General features: G+C 38.1%; 1 protein-coding gene across 14 annotated transcripts in view; it reads left to right on the plus strand.

The window, feature by feature from the left end:
• Nucleotides 1-18,866, plus strand: part of GAS2 (growth arrest specific 2) — a 159,992-nt gene that overhangs the window by 29,445 nt on the left and 111,681 nt on the right. For 5 of the 14 annotated variants that reach the window (XR_014267937.1, XM_082476712.1, XM_082476704.1 and 2 more), the window contains 3 exons: nt 2,142-2,412; nt 4,333-4,408; nt 18,076-18,240. Coding sequence is in view for 13 of the 14 variants with exons in the window: in XM_082476712.1 (XP_082332838.1) it covers nt 18,096-18,240 (145 nt within the window). In the remaining variant the exon portion in view is untranslated. The other 9 variants (XM_082476715.1, XM_082476706.1, XM_082476713.1 and 6 more) reach the window with 7 other exon arrangements.

An 18,866-nucleotide genomic window follows, 5' to 3' on the forward strand; every position in this document is an offset into this window, starting at 1 on the left:
TAGCATTTGTTGTAGAGCTGGTTTGGTGGTACTGAATTCTCTTAGCTTTTGCTTGTCTGTAAAGCTTTTGATTTCTCCATCGAATCTGAATGAGATCCTTGCCGGGTAGAGTAATCTTGGTTGTAGGTTCTTCCCTTTCATCATTTTAAGTATATCATGCCACTCCTTTCTGGCTTGTAGAGTTTCTGCTGAGAAATCAGCTGTTAACCTCATGGGAGTTCCCTTGTATTTTATTTGTCGTTTTTCCCTTGCTGCTTTTAATAATTTTTCTTTGTCTTTAATTTTTGCCAGTTTGATTACTATGTGTCTCGGCGTGTTTCTCCTTGGGTTTATCCTGTATGGGACTCTCTGTGCTTCCTGGACTTGGGTGGCTATTTCCTTTCCCATGTGAGGAAAGTTTTCGACTATCATCTCTTCAAATATTTTCTGTGGTCCTTTCTCTCTCTCTTCTCCTTCTGGAACCCCTATAATGCGAATGTTGTTGCATTTAATGTTGTCCCAGAGGTCTCTTAGGCTGTCTTCATTTCTTTTCATTCTTTTTTCTTTAGTCTGTTCTGCAGCAGTGAATTCCACCATTCTGTCTTCCAGGTCACTTATCCGTTCTTCTGCCTCAGTTATTCTGCTATTGATTCCTTCTAGTGTAGTTTTCATTTCAGTTATTGTATTGTTCGTATCAGTTTGTTTGTTCTTTAATTCTTCTAGGTCTTTGTTAAACATTTCTTGCATCTTCTCGATCTTTGCCTCCATTCTTTTTCTGAGGTCCTGGATCATCTTCACTATTATTATTCTGAATTCTTTTTCTGGAAGGTTGCCTATCTCCACTTCATTTAGTTGTTTTTCTGGGGTTTTATCTTTTTCCTTCATCTAGTATATAGCCCTCTGCCTTTTCATCTTGTCTGTCTTTCTGTGAATGTGGTTTTTGTTCCACAGGCTGCAGGATTGTAGTTCTTCTTGCTTCTGCTGTTTGTCCTCTGGTGGATGAGGCTATCTAAGAGACTTGATGGGAGGGACTGGTGGTGGGTAGAGCTGACTGTTGCTCTGGTGGGCAGAGCTCAGTAAAACTTTAATCCACTTGACTGTTTATGGGTGGGGCTGGGTTCCCTCCCTGTTGGTTGTTTGGCCTGAGGCAACCCAATACTGGAGCCTACCTGGGCTCTTTGGTGGGGCTAATGGCGGACTCTGGAAGGGCTTTTGCCAAGGAGTACTTCCCAGAACTTCTGCTGCCAGTGTCCTTGTCCCCATGGTGAAACAGAGCCCCCCCCCCCCCGCAGGAGACCTTCCAACACTAGCAGGTAGGTCTGGTTCAGTCTCCCCCAGCGTCACTGCTCCTTCCCCTGGGTCCCAGTGCACACACTACTTTTTGTATGCCCTCCAAGAGTGGAGTCTCTGTTTCCCCCAGTCCTATCGAAGTCCTGCAATCAATTCCCACTAGGCTTCAAAGTCTGATTCTCTAGGAATTCCTCCTCCCGTTGCCAGACCCCCAGGTTAGGAAGCCATACGTGGGGCTCAGAACCTTCACTCCAGTGGGTGGACTTCTGTGGTATAAGTGTTCACCAATCTGTGAGTCACCCACCCACCAGTTATGGGATTTGATTTTACTGTGATTGCGCCCCTCCTACCATCTCATTGTGGCTTTTCCTTTGTCTCTGGATGTGGGGTATCTTTTTTGGTGAGTTCCAGTGTCTTCCTGTCGATGATTGTCCAGCAGCTAGTTGTGATTCTGGTGTTCTCGCAAGAGGGAGTGAGAGCACGTCCTTCTACTCCGCCATCTTGGTTCCTCCTCTCCACCGTGTTGCTGAGAGTCTTAAGGATTATGGAGTGTTTAAATCAGCACCAATGCTTCTTTTCACCTATTTCTCCTGTGTTGGTTAATTTTATGTGTCATTTTGACCAGGCCACAGGGTTTCTAGATATTTGGTAAAACATTATTCTGTGTGTCTCTGTGAGAATGTTTTTGGATGAGATTAACATTTAAATTGGTAGACTGAGTAAAGCAGATTGACCTCCCTAATGTGAGTGGGCCTCATCCAATCAGTTGAAGACTTTACTAGAATAAAAAGGCTGAATCTCCCCAGAGTAAGAGAGAATTCCTCCTACCTGACTGACTTTGAACTGGAACATTACCCTTTTCCTGCCTTCAGATTCAAACTGAAACCTTGGCTCTTCCTGGTTCTTGAACCTGCTGGCGTCCAGAGTGGAACTACATCATCAGATCTGGGACTCCAGGTTGACAGCTCACCCTGCAGATCTTGGGACTTGTCGGCATCCATAATCACATGAGCCAATTCTGTAAAATAAATATCTATCAGTCTCTGGGCTATTCAGTCTGCTCAGGCTGCAGGAGCCAATTAGGAAGATGCCTTCCTTGACTCTCGTCTGTCCTCTCCTGCAGCTAAAGCCAAAAGAAAAGAGGTAATTTCATGTAGAGTTTGAAACCTTCTCTTGACTTTTCCTGCTCAGAAGCTTTTTCTCAGTGTCTTCTGCTGTGTTCTTAGTGTGAGTTCTTTTTCCCACTGCTGTAAGGGATTTGACATAATTCTATGTGATGTGGAACCCTCAGCACCAGGGGCAGCTCATCCAGTTGAGTTAGGGTACCTGACAGAAACAGTCTTCTCTTTTCAGAAATGATTCAACTTTTTTGTCAGAGTATTTTATTATTACATTTAAACATTTTGACATACATTTATTTAATGTGTAGACTCTTCCCCCTCCTTAAAAGAAGGAAAATAGAAAGCAAGGATGGAAGGAAGGAAGGAAAGAAGGAATGAAGAAAGGAAAAAAGGAAGAGCAGAAGGAGGGAAATGAACACAGACTTTCAAATCAGTCAAACTCAGACATGAATCTGACTCTTAACCTGTGCAGTTTAATAGTTCATTTTTCCTATTAACCTATGATCTGGTCCTGCAACTTCATCTTTATATAAAAATTACACAGAGGTTCATAATGACTGTCCATGGAGAGTCAATAATTCCAATTAGACTCCTGACCTCTGGGAGTAGACCATTTATTTGTAACTTAGTTACAATTCCAGATATTTTTAGGTCTTGATTTAAGCTTCACTAAACTGAAGATTTCATAAACTAGGAAAAAAGCCTTGGTATTATGACTTCATTTTATACTTTAATCCACTTGTAACACTGTATTATAACTTGGCATTTTGATATTTTCATGTTTTGATTTTTTTAATCTACATGCAAACAGATTTTATTAACATTTAAATAGGATGACTTACATAGAAATACATGGTATTTGAAATGCTTTTCATAGGATCAGAATATGTATTTTAAAAAACCAATCTCTATAAAGATAAGGACAAAGTATTAGGCAATAACCAATATGTCTTTGTAAATCATCAGTAGTATTTTGTAATTAATTGCCCATTCATAATTTGAAATTGCCTCTTAAATAAAAGGAGTAACAAATCAAAAAATAATTACACAGAGGAAGTGGAGAATGAATGATTAAATAACGAATGAAAAAAACATGGATATCTAAAAGGGTATAAAATGGAATGTCATAAAGTGGGGAGGAGAGAAAGATTCAGAGAAAGGACACAAAATTCTCTGATCTTCTGTATTTTTAATGATGAGAATTTCCTTATCCCAGGGGATTATTATAATGAGTAAATAAGATGATTTAGGCCATCAATTAATAATAAAATACCTAACCTTAATTTCGCACTTGTATGTCAGACAGTAAACTAAATATTTTACATGTATTATTTTATATAATGCTCTAGACATGCCTATGAGAGGGGCTATTTGTTAACCCCACTTCACAGATGTGGAAACTTATAGTTAGAAAGGTGAAGTAATTTGCCTATAATTTTCAGCAAGTAAGTGAAGAAGCTAGAACTTGACCCTGGTTTTGTCTGTCTCCAAATCTGGACTCTTAGTTATTATTTCAACTGCGGTAACTATTATTAGTACAATTTAATATGTCTATTCCTTGGCAGCTTTGGTGGGAATAATGGCTGGTGAAATCTCTTTGCAAATGGCTCTAGAGTCCAAGTGGCTTTGGCGACAGCAGCAGGATGGCAACACTTCCTTCTGCCAAGAGAAGCCCCTAGAAAAGCCCTTTGATGAGATGTTTAAGAGCCATTTCTCTAAATGCTTCGTATAAATCAGCAGTGGCAAAGATTCCATGTTTGTGAACTAAGTTATAGTTTCAGTAATGGAAATTTCAGCAAGCTTTCTCATCCTTCAACAAAATACAGACGATCCTCAGCTTATGATGGTTCAAATTATGATTTTTCGACTTTAAGATGGTGCCAAAGTGAAATACATTCAGTAGAAACCAGACTTCAAATTTTGAATTTTTATCTTTTCCCAGGCTAGTGATATGCAGTACGTTACTCTCTCACGATGCCGGGCAGCCACAGCTCCCAGACAGCCATGTGATCACTAGTGTAAGCAACCAATACTTTCACAACCATTCTTTACCCATACAACCATTCTGTTTTTCACTTTCAGCACAGTATTCAATAAATTTCATGAGATATTAAATACTTTATTATAAAATAGGCTTTGTGTTAGATGATTTTATCCAACTGTAGGCTAATGTAAGTGTTCTGAGCATGTTTAATGTAGGTTAGGTATATTACATGTATTTATGTGTTTATCAGGATGTAACCCCACCATAAGCGGAGGAAGATCTGTAATCCTAAATTTATCATTATCAGGGTTAAAAATAAATGGATAGGGCTTCCCTGGTGGCGCAGTGGTTGAGAATCTGCCTGCCAATGCAGGGGACACGGGTTTGAGCACTGGTCTGGGAAGATACCACATGCCACGGAGCAACTGGACCCGTGAGCCACAACTACTGAGCCTGCGCGTTTGGAGCCTGTGCTCCGCAACAAGAGAGGCCGTGACAGTGAGAGGCCCGCGCACCGCGATGAAGAGTGGCCCCCGCTCGCCGCAACTAGAGAAGGCCCTTGCACAGAAATGAAGACCCAACACAGCCAAAAATAAATAAATAAAATAAATAAATTTTTAAAAAATAAATAAATAAATAAATGGATAACTGGACCACGGTATACCTGCAATAGAGTCCCAAGAAATGTGACAGTAAAATTTCACCTATAATGTAAATTTTTCTGTCCACAATAATGCAAAATTAATAGCTGGTGCCATCTTTACAGAGGGATTTCCATTTAGTTCCCTTTTGATGGGCATAGTCCTTCCTTCCTGTATCTGTCCCATCACCCAGTGACACCTGAGTTTTCCCTTTCAGATATTCAGTGGTTTTATGGTTCATTTATTTACTCATTCAGTCATTCAACACCCTTGGGTTTGGTGCTGTGCTGAGGACTTGATAGGTAACTAGTTCCTGCTTTCCAGGGACTCACAGTTTAGTAGAGGAGATATATGCATAAGAAAATAATTGTGATACTACATCCTAAATGAGATATAAAAGAAATGGAAAAATTCCCAGAGCACTGGACCCAGAGGCACAGCAATATTCTGTCAGGGAGATCAAGAGAACCACAAAGAGGATGATGATTAAGCTGGTCCTGGGAGAATGAATCTGATTTCTTCAAAGGGAGAAAGTTAAAGGTAAAGATCATTCAAGTCAGCATGAGCAAAGACATGGAGGTGTGAGGTGTACAATGTTTGGGATATTGTGACGGACATCACGTCATCTACCGCTGAGAATATATATGCACATCTGTTTTGTTCTTTATAATGAAACCATCTGTTCATTGATGCCCTACCTCAATTTTGATGGATCTTCTCCTCAGCTTAGTTTCTAAGTCAGATTTTTTTTTCAAATTGTGGGTTGTGAAATAAATTTAGCAATTCCCCAACAACATTTCTTTTCAACTGAATGGCATAGAAAAGACTAGAATAAAGCCAAACAGAAAAATAACAGAGTGCATTAGCTGAGGAAGGTAAGTACTGTTTTGTGAAACATGTTTTGGTTGTGTGTCTGAGTGTGTTTTTATGTGACTGTTCCATAATGTATTTCTTATTGTGGGTCACAATAAAAAAAGTTTGAAAGCCACTGAAGTAGTAATATTTTCTATTACTTTTCATTGCACTCATAGTATTGGTTATAATTAAACCTTGAGTCCAAATCAACCTTGATTTTTAATGAAGCGACAAGTGACACAGACTGACCTCATTTATAAGCCTGGCACACAGGCAAGCATCTGTTTTACTGAACTCTAGTTGCATTTAACCAGATGAAATTATTCTAACTAACTTGAGGATGAAACCATCATTTATAATGTTATTTTAACATTATTTTTCTATTCCAAGTTCCAAACTACTAAATTAAAGACAATATATAAAAATCTAACCAATTAGCAGTAAGCTTCCTAAGAGATTGGCTTCTTCTATTATGGTCGTTTATTCATTCAACAATTATTTATTGAGTGCCTACTCTATGCTCAATGGTATTTTAGATACTGGAGATGACAGTCGTGTAAAAGAAAGAGAAGGTTATAAAAGTAAAAATATTTTATATTAAATTCGAGCTTCTTGCAATTAGGGTGGCATGATATTTTAATAAAAGATTTTGAAACAAACCACACAAATATTTGGAAAAATAAAAAACACGACTCCAACCTACACAAGAAAAATCACATAACAGTATATATTGCATAGGATATTTTAAAACTAGGCAAGATAGATGGCATATTTCATAAAATGATTTCAATCTATCCCCTGTGTAAAAATTAGAAGACATATGCTCATATATAACACAGTTTGCAAAAATATGCATCTTCCCAGTAGGGAACGGATATCTGTGCTACTGTTGTGCTGTACTTATAAAGTTTAAAGTTCTCCACTGACAGTAAAGCAATAGATTTTTTTTAAGTTGCATATCAAACTGAGAGTATATCTTGAACTTTTCCAGTAAAATTTCTCCCATTTAATTCATTCTTTGTAGTTTTATACATGAATACTGATAAAAAGTAATAACATTGACTTTTTATCCCTAACAGTATTTGTAATTTCCATACTAGGACTTATAAAATCCATTTTGTTTGCCTTATGAGATTTAAAAAAATTTATTTCAATGTAAATCAACTGAAGGCCTGTATCATGGGCCAAGATGCTAGCTAGGTAGGGAAATATAAACATATTTTACATCACTGATAAATTATTTCAATAAAACGTAAATAAATGTTTTCACTTATTACATTGCTTTATACATTTCTTCAGCACCATTACATGTCTTCATGCTGCTTTCTGTACCATTTTTCTCACTTGCTTCTAAAGCTATCCCTTGCCATCTTTAAGTGCCCTTTCGAAGCTATTTAGGGATATAAGAATGTCTTGGTCACCCTTGGAAATTTATTTTACTTTAATCTAGTGTCTCTTCCCACACTATTTATTTCAAAATTCCCGGTAATCTCCATCATCTATTGAAGGTTTGTCCCACTTTTCAGAATAAGTGCGTTTATATTATTTCCATGAGTGGGGGGTGAGGGGTGAGGGGTGAGGAGAGGCTAACCTATAGATGAGGAAAAAAATAATTTTATTGCTCATTTTAAACATATATGTATATATTCATATATATATACACACACATATATATATTTACATTTAGAAAAAGGCACAGTTCATATGGAAGACAATGTTGAAGGTTTAGAACACTGAAAAACATAGTAACCCAGGAATTCCTAATATAAAGTCTTCAAAACTGTGATAACTTAAAAAGGAAAATAATACTATGTTTTCTTTAAATTTGGCTTGACTTTTCCTTTTTATGCCATTATGTTTCAAGAATGTATTTAGACATTTTTCACCCCGTTAGGTGAGGCATTTGCTTCCTTCACCTTCACATCAGGGAGGTTTTCATTGAGTCAGTTGCACTATGGTTTCCTAAGACAAATATGTTTAGGTTGAGACCAAGGCAAGAAAATTCTTGGATGAAAAGATTTTCTGACAAATTTTTATAAGTGACTGATTGGAATACATAAGTATAAATTTGATTTCCAAAAACACAAAATAAAGATCAAATGGAAATTTTTACGAATGCTGAAAAAAATTTAAATGAAAACACTACTTTGCTGCCTCTTCAGAAATCTTTTGTATTACTTCTCTTTCGTCACCAAAAGAATACTCAGCACAACTCATAGATGCTAAGGGAGAAAATACATATTTCTCCTAGTATTTTCCTTTTGGCTTTTGCTAAAAAGGACAGAGGATCTGATATAAGGCAGAATTTAAAAGTAAAAATACCTGGAAGAAAGGGGCATGAAAGGGAGTAATATGAATGATTATGCTCTCCCAAAGCTTCTGGAAGCCTCCTTATTTTCCCAAACTGGGTTTAACATTGTCCCTTAATCAACAAAAATATTGTCTTTACACTTTGCTTTTTATAATGTCAACATTGAATAATGTGACAAGAATATTTATATAGAAAGAAGAGGAGACTATGAGCTTTTGAAAATCTAGGTGTTAAACTTTTTGAACTCTTCATATATACCCTGAAGATACTTAAATTAACATTTATTGGCTGATGATATTTTGATCATGAAAAATTATCAAGGATGTTTGATTTTACTTAAATTTTATAGGTTCAGAAACTAAGAGTTCTTTGTTGGGCCTGTAGTAACACTCAGATCTATCTGGTTAAATTTTGAAAATTTTTATGATCAGAATGATTGCTCAAATTCATCAGTAACCTGTTCTGTATGTTTTGTTGTTCTCGTTGATGTATATCTAAGCAGGAAGATAGGCCTTTTTATAATGCTGTTTCTCCTTAAAATGAGGAATGGCTCTTTTCCCTGTCTTCCAGGAAGCCCAAGGAGGAATATGGAGCCAACTGCAGTACCCAACTGAACTAAAATAAAAAGCTTGGAGTTCAACGCCACCAAACTTTTCCATCTGTTTTCTTCCCTTCTTCATTATTTGCACCGCTACTACAACCAAAGAACTGACGCAGTTTCTAGATGTTTTAGAGCAAATAACCATTTCCAGATGAAAGCAATAATAAGTACAAAATGCATTTTTTCAATTATATCTAAAATTACCCACATCACTTTGCTATTCTCCATCCACAGGTAGTTTCTATTTTTTGGAGGGGTGGGGGGGAGGCTGGGCTGGGTGTGTTGGTACATTGCTCACCATCTTAAACATGATATCCAAGAGAGGACTAGAATACCTGTGCCACACGATCATTGGATGGAAATGCTTGTGAAACTGATGAACATGGAAACGACAACAACAAAAAAGTGTGATCATTTTCACCTACACTCCACGGAAAGCAGTAACCTGAGGCGATTCGGACACTCAACAAGAGGTCACGTGTCTATTAGAGGTGAAGCAGACACTTGAACATCTGTCTGCTTCCTGGGGAGACTTTTCGTCTCAGAATACATACCCTAATAAACAACAGTTGGAGAAAATTGTCTATGACATTCAACATAATACTGAGCTGAGGCTGAGAGAAGGAAGGGTGGAACTGTATTTCCTTTTGTAAAGCGAAAACAGCCGTGAATACAGCCTCTTCTAAAGTCTGATATTTAAAGGGAGTTGTAAGAAATCAAATTGTTCAATTTGAACGAAGAGTGGCCGAAGTTACTGGCAAGCTCATGCCTCCGAGTCTGCAAAATCACTGGCCAGGAAAGCAAAACTTTCCCAACACCCAATTTTAATATTGTGCTAAAGCCACTGACTCTGTTAAAACCTCCGAGTTAAATATGATCCCCTCCCCACCCCTCTCCCCCGCCCTTTAGGTTAGTGTTTGGGGGACCAGGAGGGGGCCGGAGCTTGGCCCCAACCTCGGAATTGCTGCCAAGGGCTTGTAATACAATCTCTCCCCGTTTGAAGGGTAAATCAGTGTCAATTGCTTTTGCTGTCCACCAGAAAAAGTAAGCATTTTACTTCCGCTCGGTCTATGTGGACTGATGAAATGTAGGAAATCTGTTTCTGGCAGGGGGAAAAAATCGTTTTCCCAAACAGCACCGAGAGGAGCCATCAGAGAAGTATGAAGAGGGGCAGCGCGGCTGGAGCTGCTGCCGCTGCCGCCGGGCTGGTGGGGTGCGGAGAGCGGCTGCCGCAGGACCCGCGCCGGGAGGGGGCCGGCCCCGAGACGCTGCAGGAGCCGAGCCGGGAGCCCCGGTGCCCCTGAGAGCCGCCAGCAGCCCAGCTCCGGACGCGGGGGTGAGCAGGCGGGCGGGCCCCGCTCTCCGCCGCCGTCGCCGCGGCGTGAGCGCTCTGCAGCCCGGCTTGCGGAGCCCCGGCCTCTGCTGCACGGCTGGCGGCAGGGGAGGGGGGCCGTCGTTGCCAGTAAACGTCGGGCACGCGGCTGGGAAGGGTGGAGAGCCTCGGACAGCCGGACGGGCTCTGGCGCTCGGTGTGTGGTCACTGCAGTGGGTGACTCTCTGACTCCCTGGAAGCGACCATGTGTTCCTCATCCTTATTGTGGAACAGTCCAAATGACCGCCGCAAGGAAGAAACCCGCTGGGGCGGCTCAGCCAACTGGGGACAGGAGTGAGGATTTCTCGTTAGCACAACGATTGTGAAGACACACATATGCATTCGTGCAGAAGGGTCTCTGTCTGCAGGCTCAGCGTTATCCCTTATTGAGGAGAGGAAAGCGGAGGGGGGATGGTCTTAATGGATTGATCCTTAGTGCTTTACTTGAGTCAAGGAGGCCGGGAGGGGGGGAAAGAGGGCGACACGCGTGATTTGGGGTGATGCTGTGTTCCACTGATGAGTTTGACAGAGTCGAGCTTTTGCTACGTGAATAAACAAATGCCAGGCTAGCCTATGAATCAACCCCCTTTGGGGAGATTTTTTTTTTTTTTTTTTTTTTTTTGCATGGTATTGTTCTTCTCGTCCAAAGAGTAAGGTTTTGGAATCTGAAATTATTTGGGGAGCAGAGGAGCCAACTTGGCTTTGGAGGCATTAACTATTCTGGCAAGATTAAATTCTATCAGCCTAATAAATTGCCATTACCTAGTCCAGACATCCGAAGTTTCTCTTGAATAGAGGGGAAGCAAAAGCAGGGGTTAACAGATTCTGTTTTCTACCTTTCAGTACAATTGGGGTGTGTGGGGGGGGGGGCGGGGGGATTGTCCACTTTCCTCCAGTTAAACTTTTTGGAAATCAAAACCTTTCCTCTCTCCCACCTTCTTCATCTTCATCCTGTCACTTACAGTCAAGAGTTTGCAAAACTTTACTGTCTCTCTTGTAACTCCTCCCTCTCCCCAAGCACCCTCTCCTACAAAGCTAGATCAGCTATGGGAGATCTTATGCCCAGGAAATAAGATCTGCATGTGCACAGGAACACCCATTAGGCCTCCTAGTGTTAAATAAAGGCTCAGACAGGTTGGAGTTGCCAGCCAGGCAGAGGAAGTCCACCTTTTCTCCTCATCTATCCCCTGAGATTCACAGAGACAAGGCTGAGAAGGAGACCTCGTGCTCACTGGTTTTCTTCCCCAGCATCTTAGCAGTGTGGACACTGATTAACTCCAGCTGGAATCTGGTTTGCCCAGCCTGTCTTTGAAATTGATCAATGAGCTCCTTCTCGAGGAATGCTCCCCCCTAACTGTGGAGGAGGAGGTGGTGACTGTGGTGGTCGTCTCCAACATGGGCATCCTGGTTCTCAGTGCCTAAGACAAGGTAAGGGACAGATATCTGAGGCATGGGACAGGCAGCCTTTGCAATGCACCTTGCAGCTTTAGTACACGGCTCCCTGAGTGGGCTCTGAAAGGGAAAGGTGGCTTGCATTTCAGCCTGTGTGCTACTGAACTTGGGGCTTAGTTCTTCATTTTAGTGTTAAACACCATACTTTTGCGATGTGGACTGCGCTTTGCTGGGAAATAAATTCACAAGGCAAAATTTATTTCATCTGGTGCAAAAGGTCCTGTGATTGCCACTGAGTGTCCTAGTATCTTGGTAAGAAATTTTAGTTAAACTTCCAGGTATGGAAGAATGTCAGGTCTTATATTAATCCTAAGTATGTTATGCATAATTTTAGAATTTTGCTTCAAGCCTGCAAGCCTGCTTTATATTTATAGACTTTGGGAGCCTTTGGAAGGCCAAAGTTTCCTTGGTTGAAACCAAATAATGAGGCTCTAACAATTTGTTTGCAGAGGGAGTTGTTAAAACTGGAGCTGATGTTAAGGTAATTTTGGTATCTTTGTGGTTTTGACATGGTGGCATAGAGATCCCGCTGTTTCTTTTAATTTCTCCTGGATGACTGTCAAGATTTTCCACTCAGTGTTTTCTGACTAGAGAAAAGAATTGGAGTAAAGGTAGAAAATATCTCTTGGCAAAAAGAGTAAGATGCTTGTGTAATTTTTCTGTCCTAAATGTTTTCAGAGTCAAATCAACTGAGTTTTTGCTAATGCTCTCCCCTTACATGAGAGTACATATATATTCAACAGAATGTAGAACTCTGCTAGCTCTCAACTACACTATAGTTACATAAAACAGAAATCTTTTTATTGCAAACAACACACACGTGGACACACACACAGCAACGTCTTCTTATGAATTAAGATTTCCTTAATCAACTTAGATTAAATTTTGATGTAAGTCCTCAAATAGCCTAATCAATTAATGACTTTCAGATGATTTTCTATTCAAATTAAGTTTGAAATTAATCTGGTAGGGGTCCAGAAACCTGAGCTAAATTGTTTGGAAGAATAATTTAGTATAATTTAAAAAAAAAAAATTAAAAATCTCTAATGCCAAGAAAATATAAGAAATTAGTTCCCACTCAGTCTTAATTTTTTGGTCATGATTTGAGAAGGAATTATTATTGTAGGTATACCATCATTTGGTTCAAGACAAATCATCATGGGGCTGCAAGATAAGACAGAGATTCCTAGAAGAGAGTTAGCATTCCTTGAGTTTGGGCACCATGAGGGCTGAGTAGGGTACTTTTAATGACTGACTAACTAGACTTGTTACTTTGGCCAAAACGTCTTAGGCTTCCAGTCTCTTATTAATAACCAGGAATTTGGCTGGTAAATCTTCTAAGGTTCATTTGAGTTTAAAGATTTTATTATATAATTAGAAAAACTAGTAATGAGTGTCATTTTGCCTTTACACTTGGTGCTTTTTAATTTCGGACAAGTTGCTCCCCTGAGCCAGAAGCGAAGGTCCATTTACAAGATCTAGAATTACCTTTCTGATTACATTTTGGACTTTTATTTTCTGTTCAGATTCTTAGGTTAAGATTTTACATTCATGACACTGGTTGAGAATATATAGCTTTGTAGATATATTATTGGCCAGCCAAAGTGAATCACATAGGCGTAATGAACTCAGAATGGTGAAAGAGCCATCTAGAGCTATTCTTGGTTGTTAATTCTTTGAGTCTAGCTTGAAAGATAGCATTTTCTCCTTCCAGATTATGGAAGGGTGTTTGGCTTAAGGTGTTTTTATTTTTTTTAATTGTAAAAGACAGTGTTATTGGCCTATAAACTTTGTTTTCTTAGTTGTTTCACACCCATAGCACACAAAACTGACTAGACAGAGGGGAGGTCGATGCTCTAAATCAGAACAAAGGTGGCCTTTAGTGAAGGGACCCTTGACTGTGGGTTCATTAGCACTCTGTTTTAAATGGCCACAGTTAGGTGTCTTTGTGGGGGTGAAGGGTGTGGTGACATCCTTTCACATTTATTTTGAGAGGCATGGCATTCCCCTTTCTTAATAGCTTATGAGTCTTTGATGCCAAAATGAAGTATAATATGTTACCAAAATTTGTTTTTGAAAACATGTAAACTACCCATCTTGGAGTTCAGTATTTCACTCATCATCCTGGGAGTTTCATCCCTCTCAATATGAAGAAAACTTGGGATTTTCCATTATTTATGGTTTTATTTCATCAATTCTTTATCTGTTTTCATTTCTCCCCCTGCCCTTTGTCTTTTCTTAGTTACCTAGAGTTCTACAAAATATTCCTATTTTTGTTACAGAATTTCTTTTCTTTTTAAAATAAGTCAGTGGAAGCTTTATTTGTGCATAGTTCCTATGGTGATGATTTCAATTTAGCTAGTGTTTGTTGAATATAAAATATGTGCCAGATACTGACACAAATATTTCATCTTCACACATATATGTGAGGTGTTAACCTCCATTATACATACTGGAGAACTCAAGTACAAAGAGAAAAAGTCATATAACTAGGATAGAACAACTACTAAATGGCCACGTAGTAGAGCCAGTATTTGACCCCAGGACTTCTGATTCCAGCTCTAATATTCTATTAATCACGCTTCTCAGCAGAATTTCATATCAGACAGTAGTGATATAATGTTTATCATTTTGTTCTTATTTTTCTGTCTTTCCAATTTATTTTCCATGCAATATTGTGATATTGCAATATTGTGATACAATATTGTGTGTGTATTGTGTTTTTTTTATAATATGGCAACAAAGACTAGAGATAAACCAGAAACCATCTTGGTCATAATCGAAGCACACCTCTAGGTGGTGAAAAAGAATACTTTTTCCTCAGAGTCAAAACTGTCTTCAACTGGGATTCTGGAACAACAGACTAAACAGAATCTTTAAACATGTGATATTTTACTTATGGAGTCATTAATTTTTTCTTCTTCCCCTGGGCTGGTTCAAGGCTCATCATATTCATAATGGTTATTCCAGAATCACTTCTATGGAAAGAAAGAAAAAAATACACACACACACATTCTTTGAAGAATTCTGTATTAAGTTTCTGCATGTTTTTCCCTTTAAGTTTTATTTTTCTGAATTCCAAATTCTGAGGGTTGAGTTATCCATTTTTAGATAGACCCATAAAGCTTGGAGAAGCCATAGTCTGAATAAGGCATAGAAGCATTTGAATCCTTACTCCTTTTTTCAAAGCGATTGGCTTTGCTTAGTAATTACTGAAGTTACTTATCAAGCTTTTTAAATATTTAGGTTATATGAATTTTAATAGTAACATCTTTCAGTATTTAGATATGTTATACAAAAAAAGAAGTTTTTCTTTCTCCAAAACCTATTTTTTTTCTTCAAGTCAGTGTATCATATCATTTCCTGTCTTAAAAGCTACCCCTTAAAAAAAAGCTACCCCTTGGTATCTCTGGTGGTTTTCGAAAACGTTTGAATGAATTCAAAAGATCAGAAATGACCTTTTTCTTGCAATTTGTTCTTTGTGATGTAATTCAACTCATTCAGATGGATTAAACATTTGTTGAAAATTATAAAATGTTTATAATCCTGTAGTGATCTTTTTATCTGGGTAATATAAATTTATTTGACCTTTGTTCACCGCAGTTTAATCATTTCGTTTGGAAACTGCTTCAACATAGGGTAATTCACACTCCAAATTTTGATGCTGCTAGCTGGGTCCATTTTCATCTTTTCTATTCATATCTCAGCTATATTTAAATCCAAGACCACCATGTAATGACTTTCAGCTAAACCACAGAGTCATGCCAAGTTTGATGGTGATTTAAAATGTGAAAAAAGGATCAGAAGCATTTGGATCAAAATCCTAATTTTTTTCAAAAGGGACTTAAACAGAAGAGTCCCTATCTATGACAGTGACTTTAGGTGTCTACATATTTGGCATATGTTTCATTGTTTAACTTCTATCGGATGCTAATTACCCACTAAGCCTTCTTTCTCCTACCTTTGCCTCCTGGGAAAATATAACTCTGTTCTTTCTTTTTTTTCAACTTTACATATAATTTTGATTATATACAAAGCAGCATAACAAACATTGCTTAGTTATTCTTATTGTTTTAACTTAATGATCATCTGTAAATATTAGAAGATAGTTTAAATTACATTTCTGGCAAAATACAGGGCAGACTGCATGAGAAGTAAATGTGCCACTGTCAAGGAAAATAAAAACTTCACTGTTTAGAAGCATTGAGGGGACAGATTGTGTCCCTCTGGCTCACTGAAACTGTGACATGCCATTAGGCTTACTGTAAACTATCCCTTGATGAATTCTTTGCTGGACAATGAGCTTACAAATCTGAGGTGTCTTCTTGCTTTTACAAAGCAAAATAGAACTCTGATGCTTAAATGGAAGTTGCAGAGAACATAATAGGATGTAGGTAAAGTTACTGAACTACCACATCTCACTTTCAGGAAAGTAGTGGGAGATATTGTGTCTTGAGAAGAAAGGCATTTTAGAGGTAACCCTTTTAAGATTTCAATTAGTTATTTAAATGTATGAATCATGTGCTTAAATGTATTATTACTTAAATGTTTGTTTCTGAGGCTAGCTAGCCTGTAGGAATCCAAACCAACTACTGGGAAATGTTTTGTTTTCCTGGGGTTGGACCTATTTTTTAAAGAACTGGGGCAAAAACTGTTTTAGCCTTCTGGTTTAGTCACAGGGTTTGGAGAATCTTTCGGACTTTATATGAATAATGTCATGATTAACTGCAAAAGAAAATAGACAATTGTGATCTTCTGGTCCCTGTAATGACACGTTAGTAGCATATGACAAGGTATATTAAAATATTTCACATTTTCACTAGTTATTACTTTAGATGACTAGATACACAGAGATTTATAGAAGGTGTTTTCAAAGAAAACTTACAGTAATTTTTTTCTGCAAAAATTACTTCAAAGCATAATGTCTCTGGAAATTAAATTGTCTGTGCTTTTAAATTATATATTTATGACACTTTTTAGGTGTTTAACCATGCTCCCAGCAGTCTTTTCTAATGCTACAGCAAAATGTTTGTGAGACTGTCACATTTTACAGTTTTCTGAACACCAATGTCTTATTTTGTTTAAAAGCTGTCTTTAAAAGACAAAAATTAACCTAGGCTAAGAGAATTAGAGTTTGAGATTAATTGGAAAAGAATGCTATGTAACGTTTCAAATGATAAAACTGACAAGGGTATATACAACTTATATTGGTAAACTTAAAATACCATTAGTAATAAATATAGATGAAAACCCCATTATATCATATAAATCTTACATTTTGTCATTTGCAAACATTTTCATTTTCATTTCATTCAGTCATAATGCATTTGGTTATTTTATAGTCACTATTTGCATACAGAATGGAGTTCTACACATAAACTTATGAGTTCCTGCTCCAATATTACATCTGTAGTCTTAGGTCCTATAAATAATGCATACAATAGTACTACATTTAAGGCCAAGTATATATTCATACATCTTTTCTGCAACCCACATAGAAGACTGTGTTACTCATAGGTTAGTGAAATCATCCCTTATTGTGTAGATATAAGATATGTAATGTAATTACTTCTTTGCTAAACATGAATACAAACAAACCCTAGTATGCAAAACATACGAAGTGGGAAGGTACAAAGTATGACAAAAGAAAACCTGTGACGATATTTATTAGAATTACGGTGTAATTCCTGGGTTATAACGTGGGTTCCTGATGACACTATTTTGTAAAATGTGTCATTCTGAAAACAGTAATGGTCTTAGAGTAAAGAGCCAAGTTCAAGCCTGACTCTGCCATGATCTAGCTATATGATCTTGGTTGAGTCACCCTTCCTCTTTGGTTTTGTTTTCATTAACTGTAAAATAAGAGAAGTGTAGTAGGGACTCTTTAAAAGGACACACTCCCCCATGTCCCACCCAATTCTCTAAAGTATAAGTACATGATTACTTGGCCATCTGCAAAGAACCAAGGGCTGTGCTTAATCTCATAGGTAATAGTTTTAAGTGTAGTGATCATATGTTTATAAGAAATTTTGCTAATACTGTCATTGCTAGTATTCAGTCCTAAAATTCTGTGGAAATCGATGGCTTCAAAAATTAACCCAAACAATGGGAGTTTACAATTTGGATACCAAAATTTCAATCAACCACTTTTTATTGTTTTTGAATAAGTAGAATTTCTTTCCTTAGAAACTGTCGTTTTTCCAAATATGATGTTTTACACAAGCAGAGAGCTTACTGTTTGATTTTTCTATTTGACCTTTGACAGCTGCTGCTTCCTACCAAGTAGTTGGTCAAAAGTGACAGGGCCAGTACAGGTAAAGCAAACAGTGTTTCATGGGGGTTTAATAATTAATAACCTGACTTGTCATCCAACCGTCCACAGATCCTGTTCCTTACTGTGTCATTGGCAGTGAGATTTTAACAAGAGAAGTCTGTATTAAAAGCAATTGCTCTTTTGTTTCCAAAACAGGTATTACAAGTGGATAAATAATGTGCACTGCTCTGAGCCCAAAGGTACGCAGTGGACCTGGCCTCTCTGATATGCATCAGTACAACCAGTGGCTGGCCAGCAGACATGAAGCTAATTTGCTACCGATGAAAGAAGATCTGGCCTTGTGGTTAACCAATCTGTTAGGTAAGGTTATAAGATCTCATTTTGTCAGCAAAGATAACAGGTTTATTCTCCCTGCTCATGTAGTGTCTTTCTCCTTAGCATATGACACCACTTTAGAAAGAAAAACTTTCATTATTTGCATTTTGCTTCTGGGAGACCTGAAGCATATAGAGAATTTAAATGAATTTCCCAATGTCTCTCACATTAACTGTGCTTAGTAATTCCCATATCATGCATTGTAACTGTGTGGTCAAATTGCTCATTTCATCTACACCCTTGCTGATCTGATTTATTTTTACTTTTCTTTCATGCAGCTGACCAGTTGGGCCTATTCTTTTGACACTGCACACGGGCCACAGTCTGTGAAATCTGGCTTCTAAAGCTAGATTTCTTTGCCCTACTTTTATAACACACCTTCTAAAACTGATGAATACCCAGACTCTGGAACAATAACATCTGTCCTTTGTCCAAATGAGCTGACTGGAGTCATCCAACCTTGAACTAAAATTTTTCTTTTCATTACACTTCTGTTTTTAAGTATTCTTCCAAAAGGACGGTCTTAGAGAAAAATGTTACCTCATGCTAAGGCTGCCTTTTTTGTTTCTGTTGTGCTGGCATATTCAGAGTATACAATTTCAACCATGTGC

The sequence above is a fragment of the Balaenoptera physalus genome, assembly GCF_965194825.1.
Source record: "Balaenoptera physalus genome assembly, chromosome: 10".
In the NCBI taxonomy this organism is placed as follows: domain Eukaryota; kingdom Metazoa; phylum Chordata; class Mammalia; order Artiodactyla; family Balaenopteridae; genus Balaenoptera; species Balaenoptera physalus.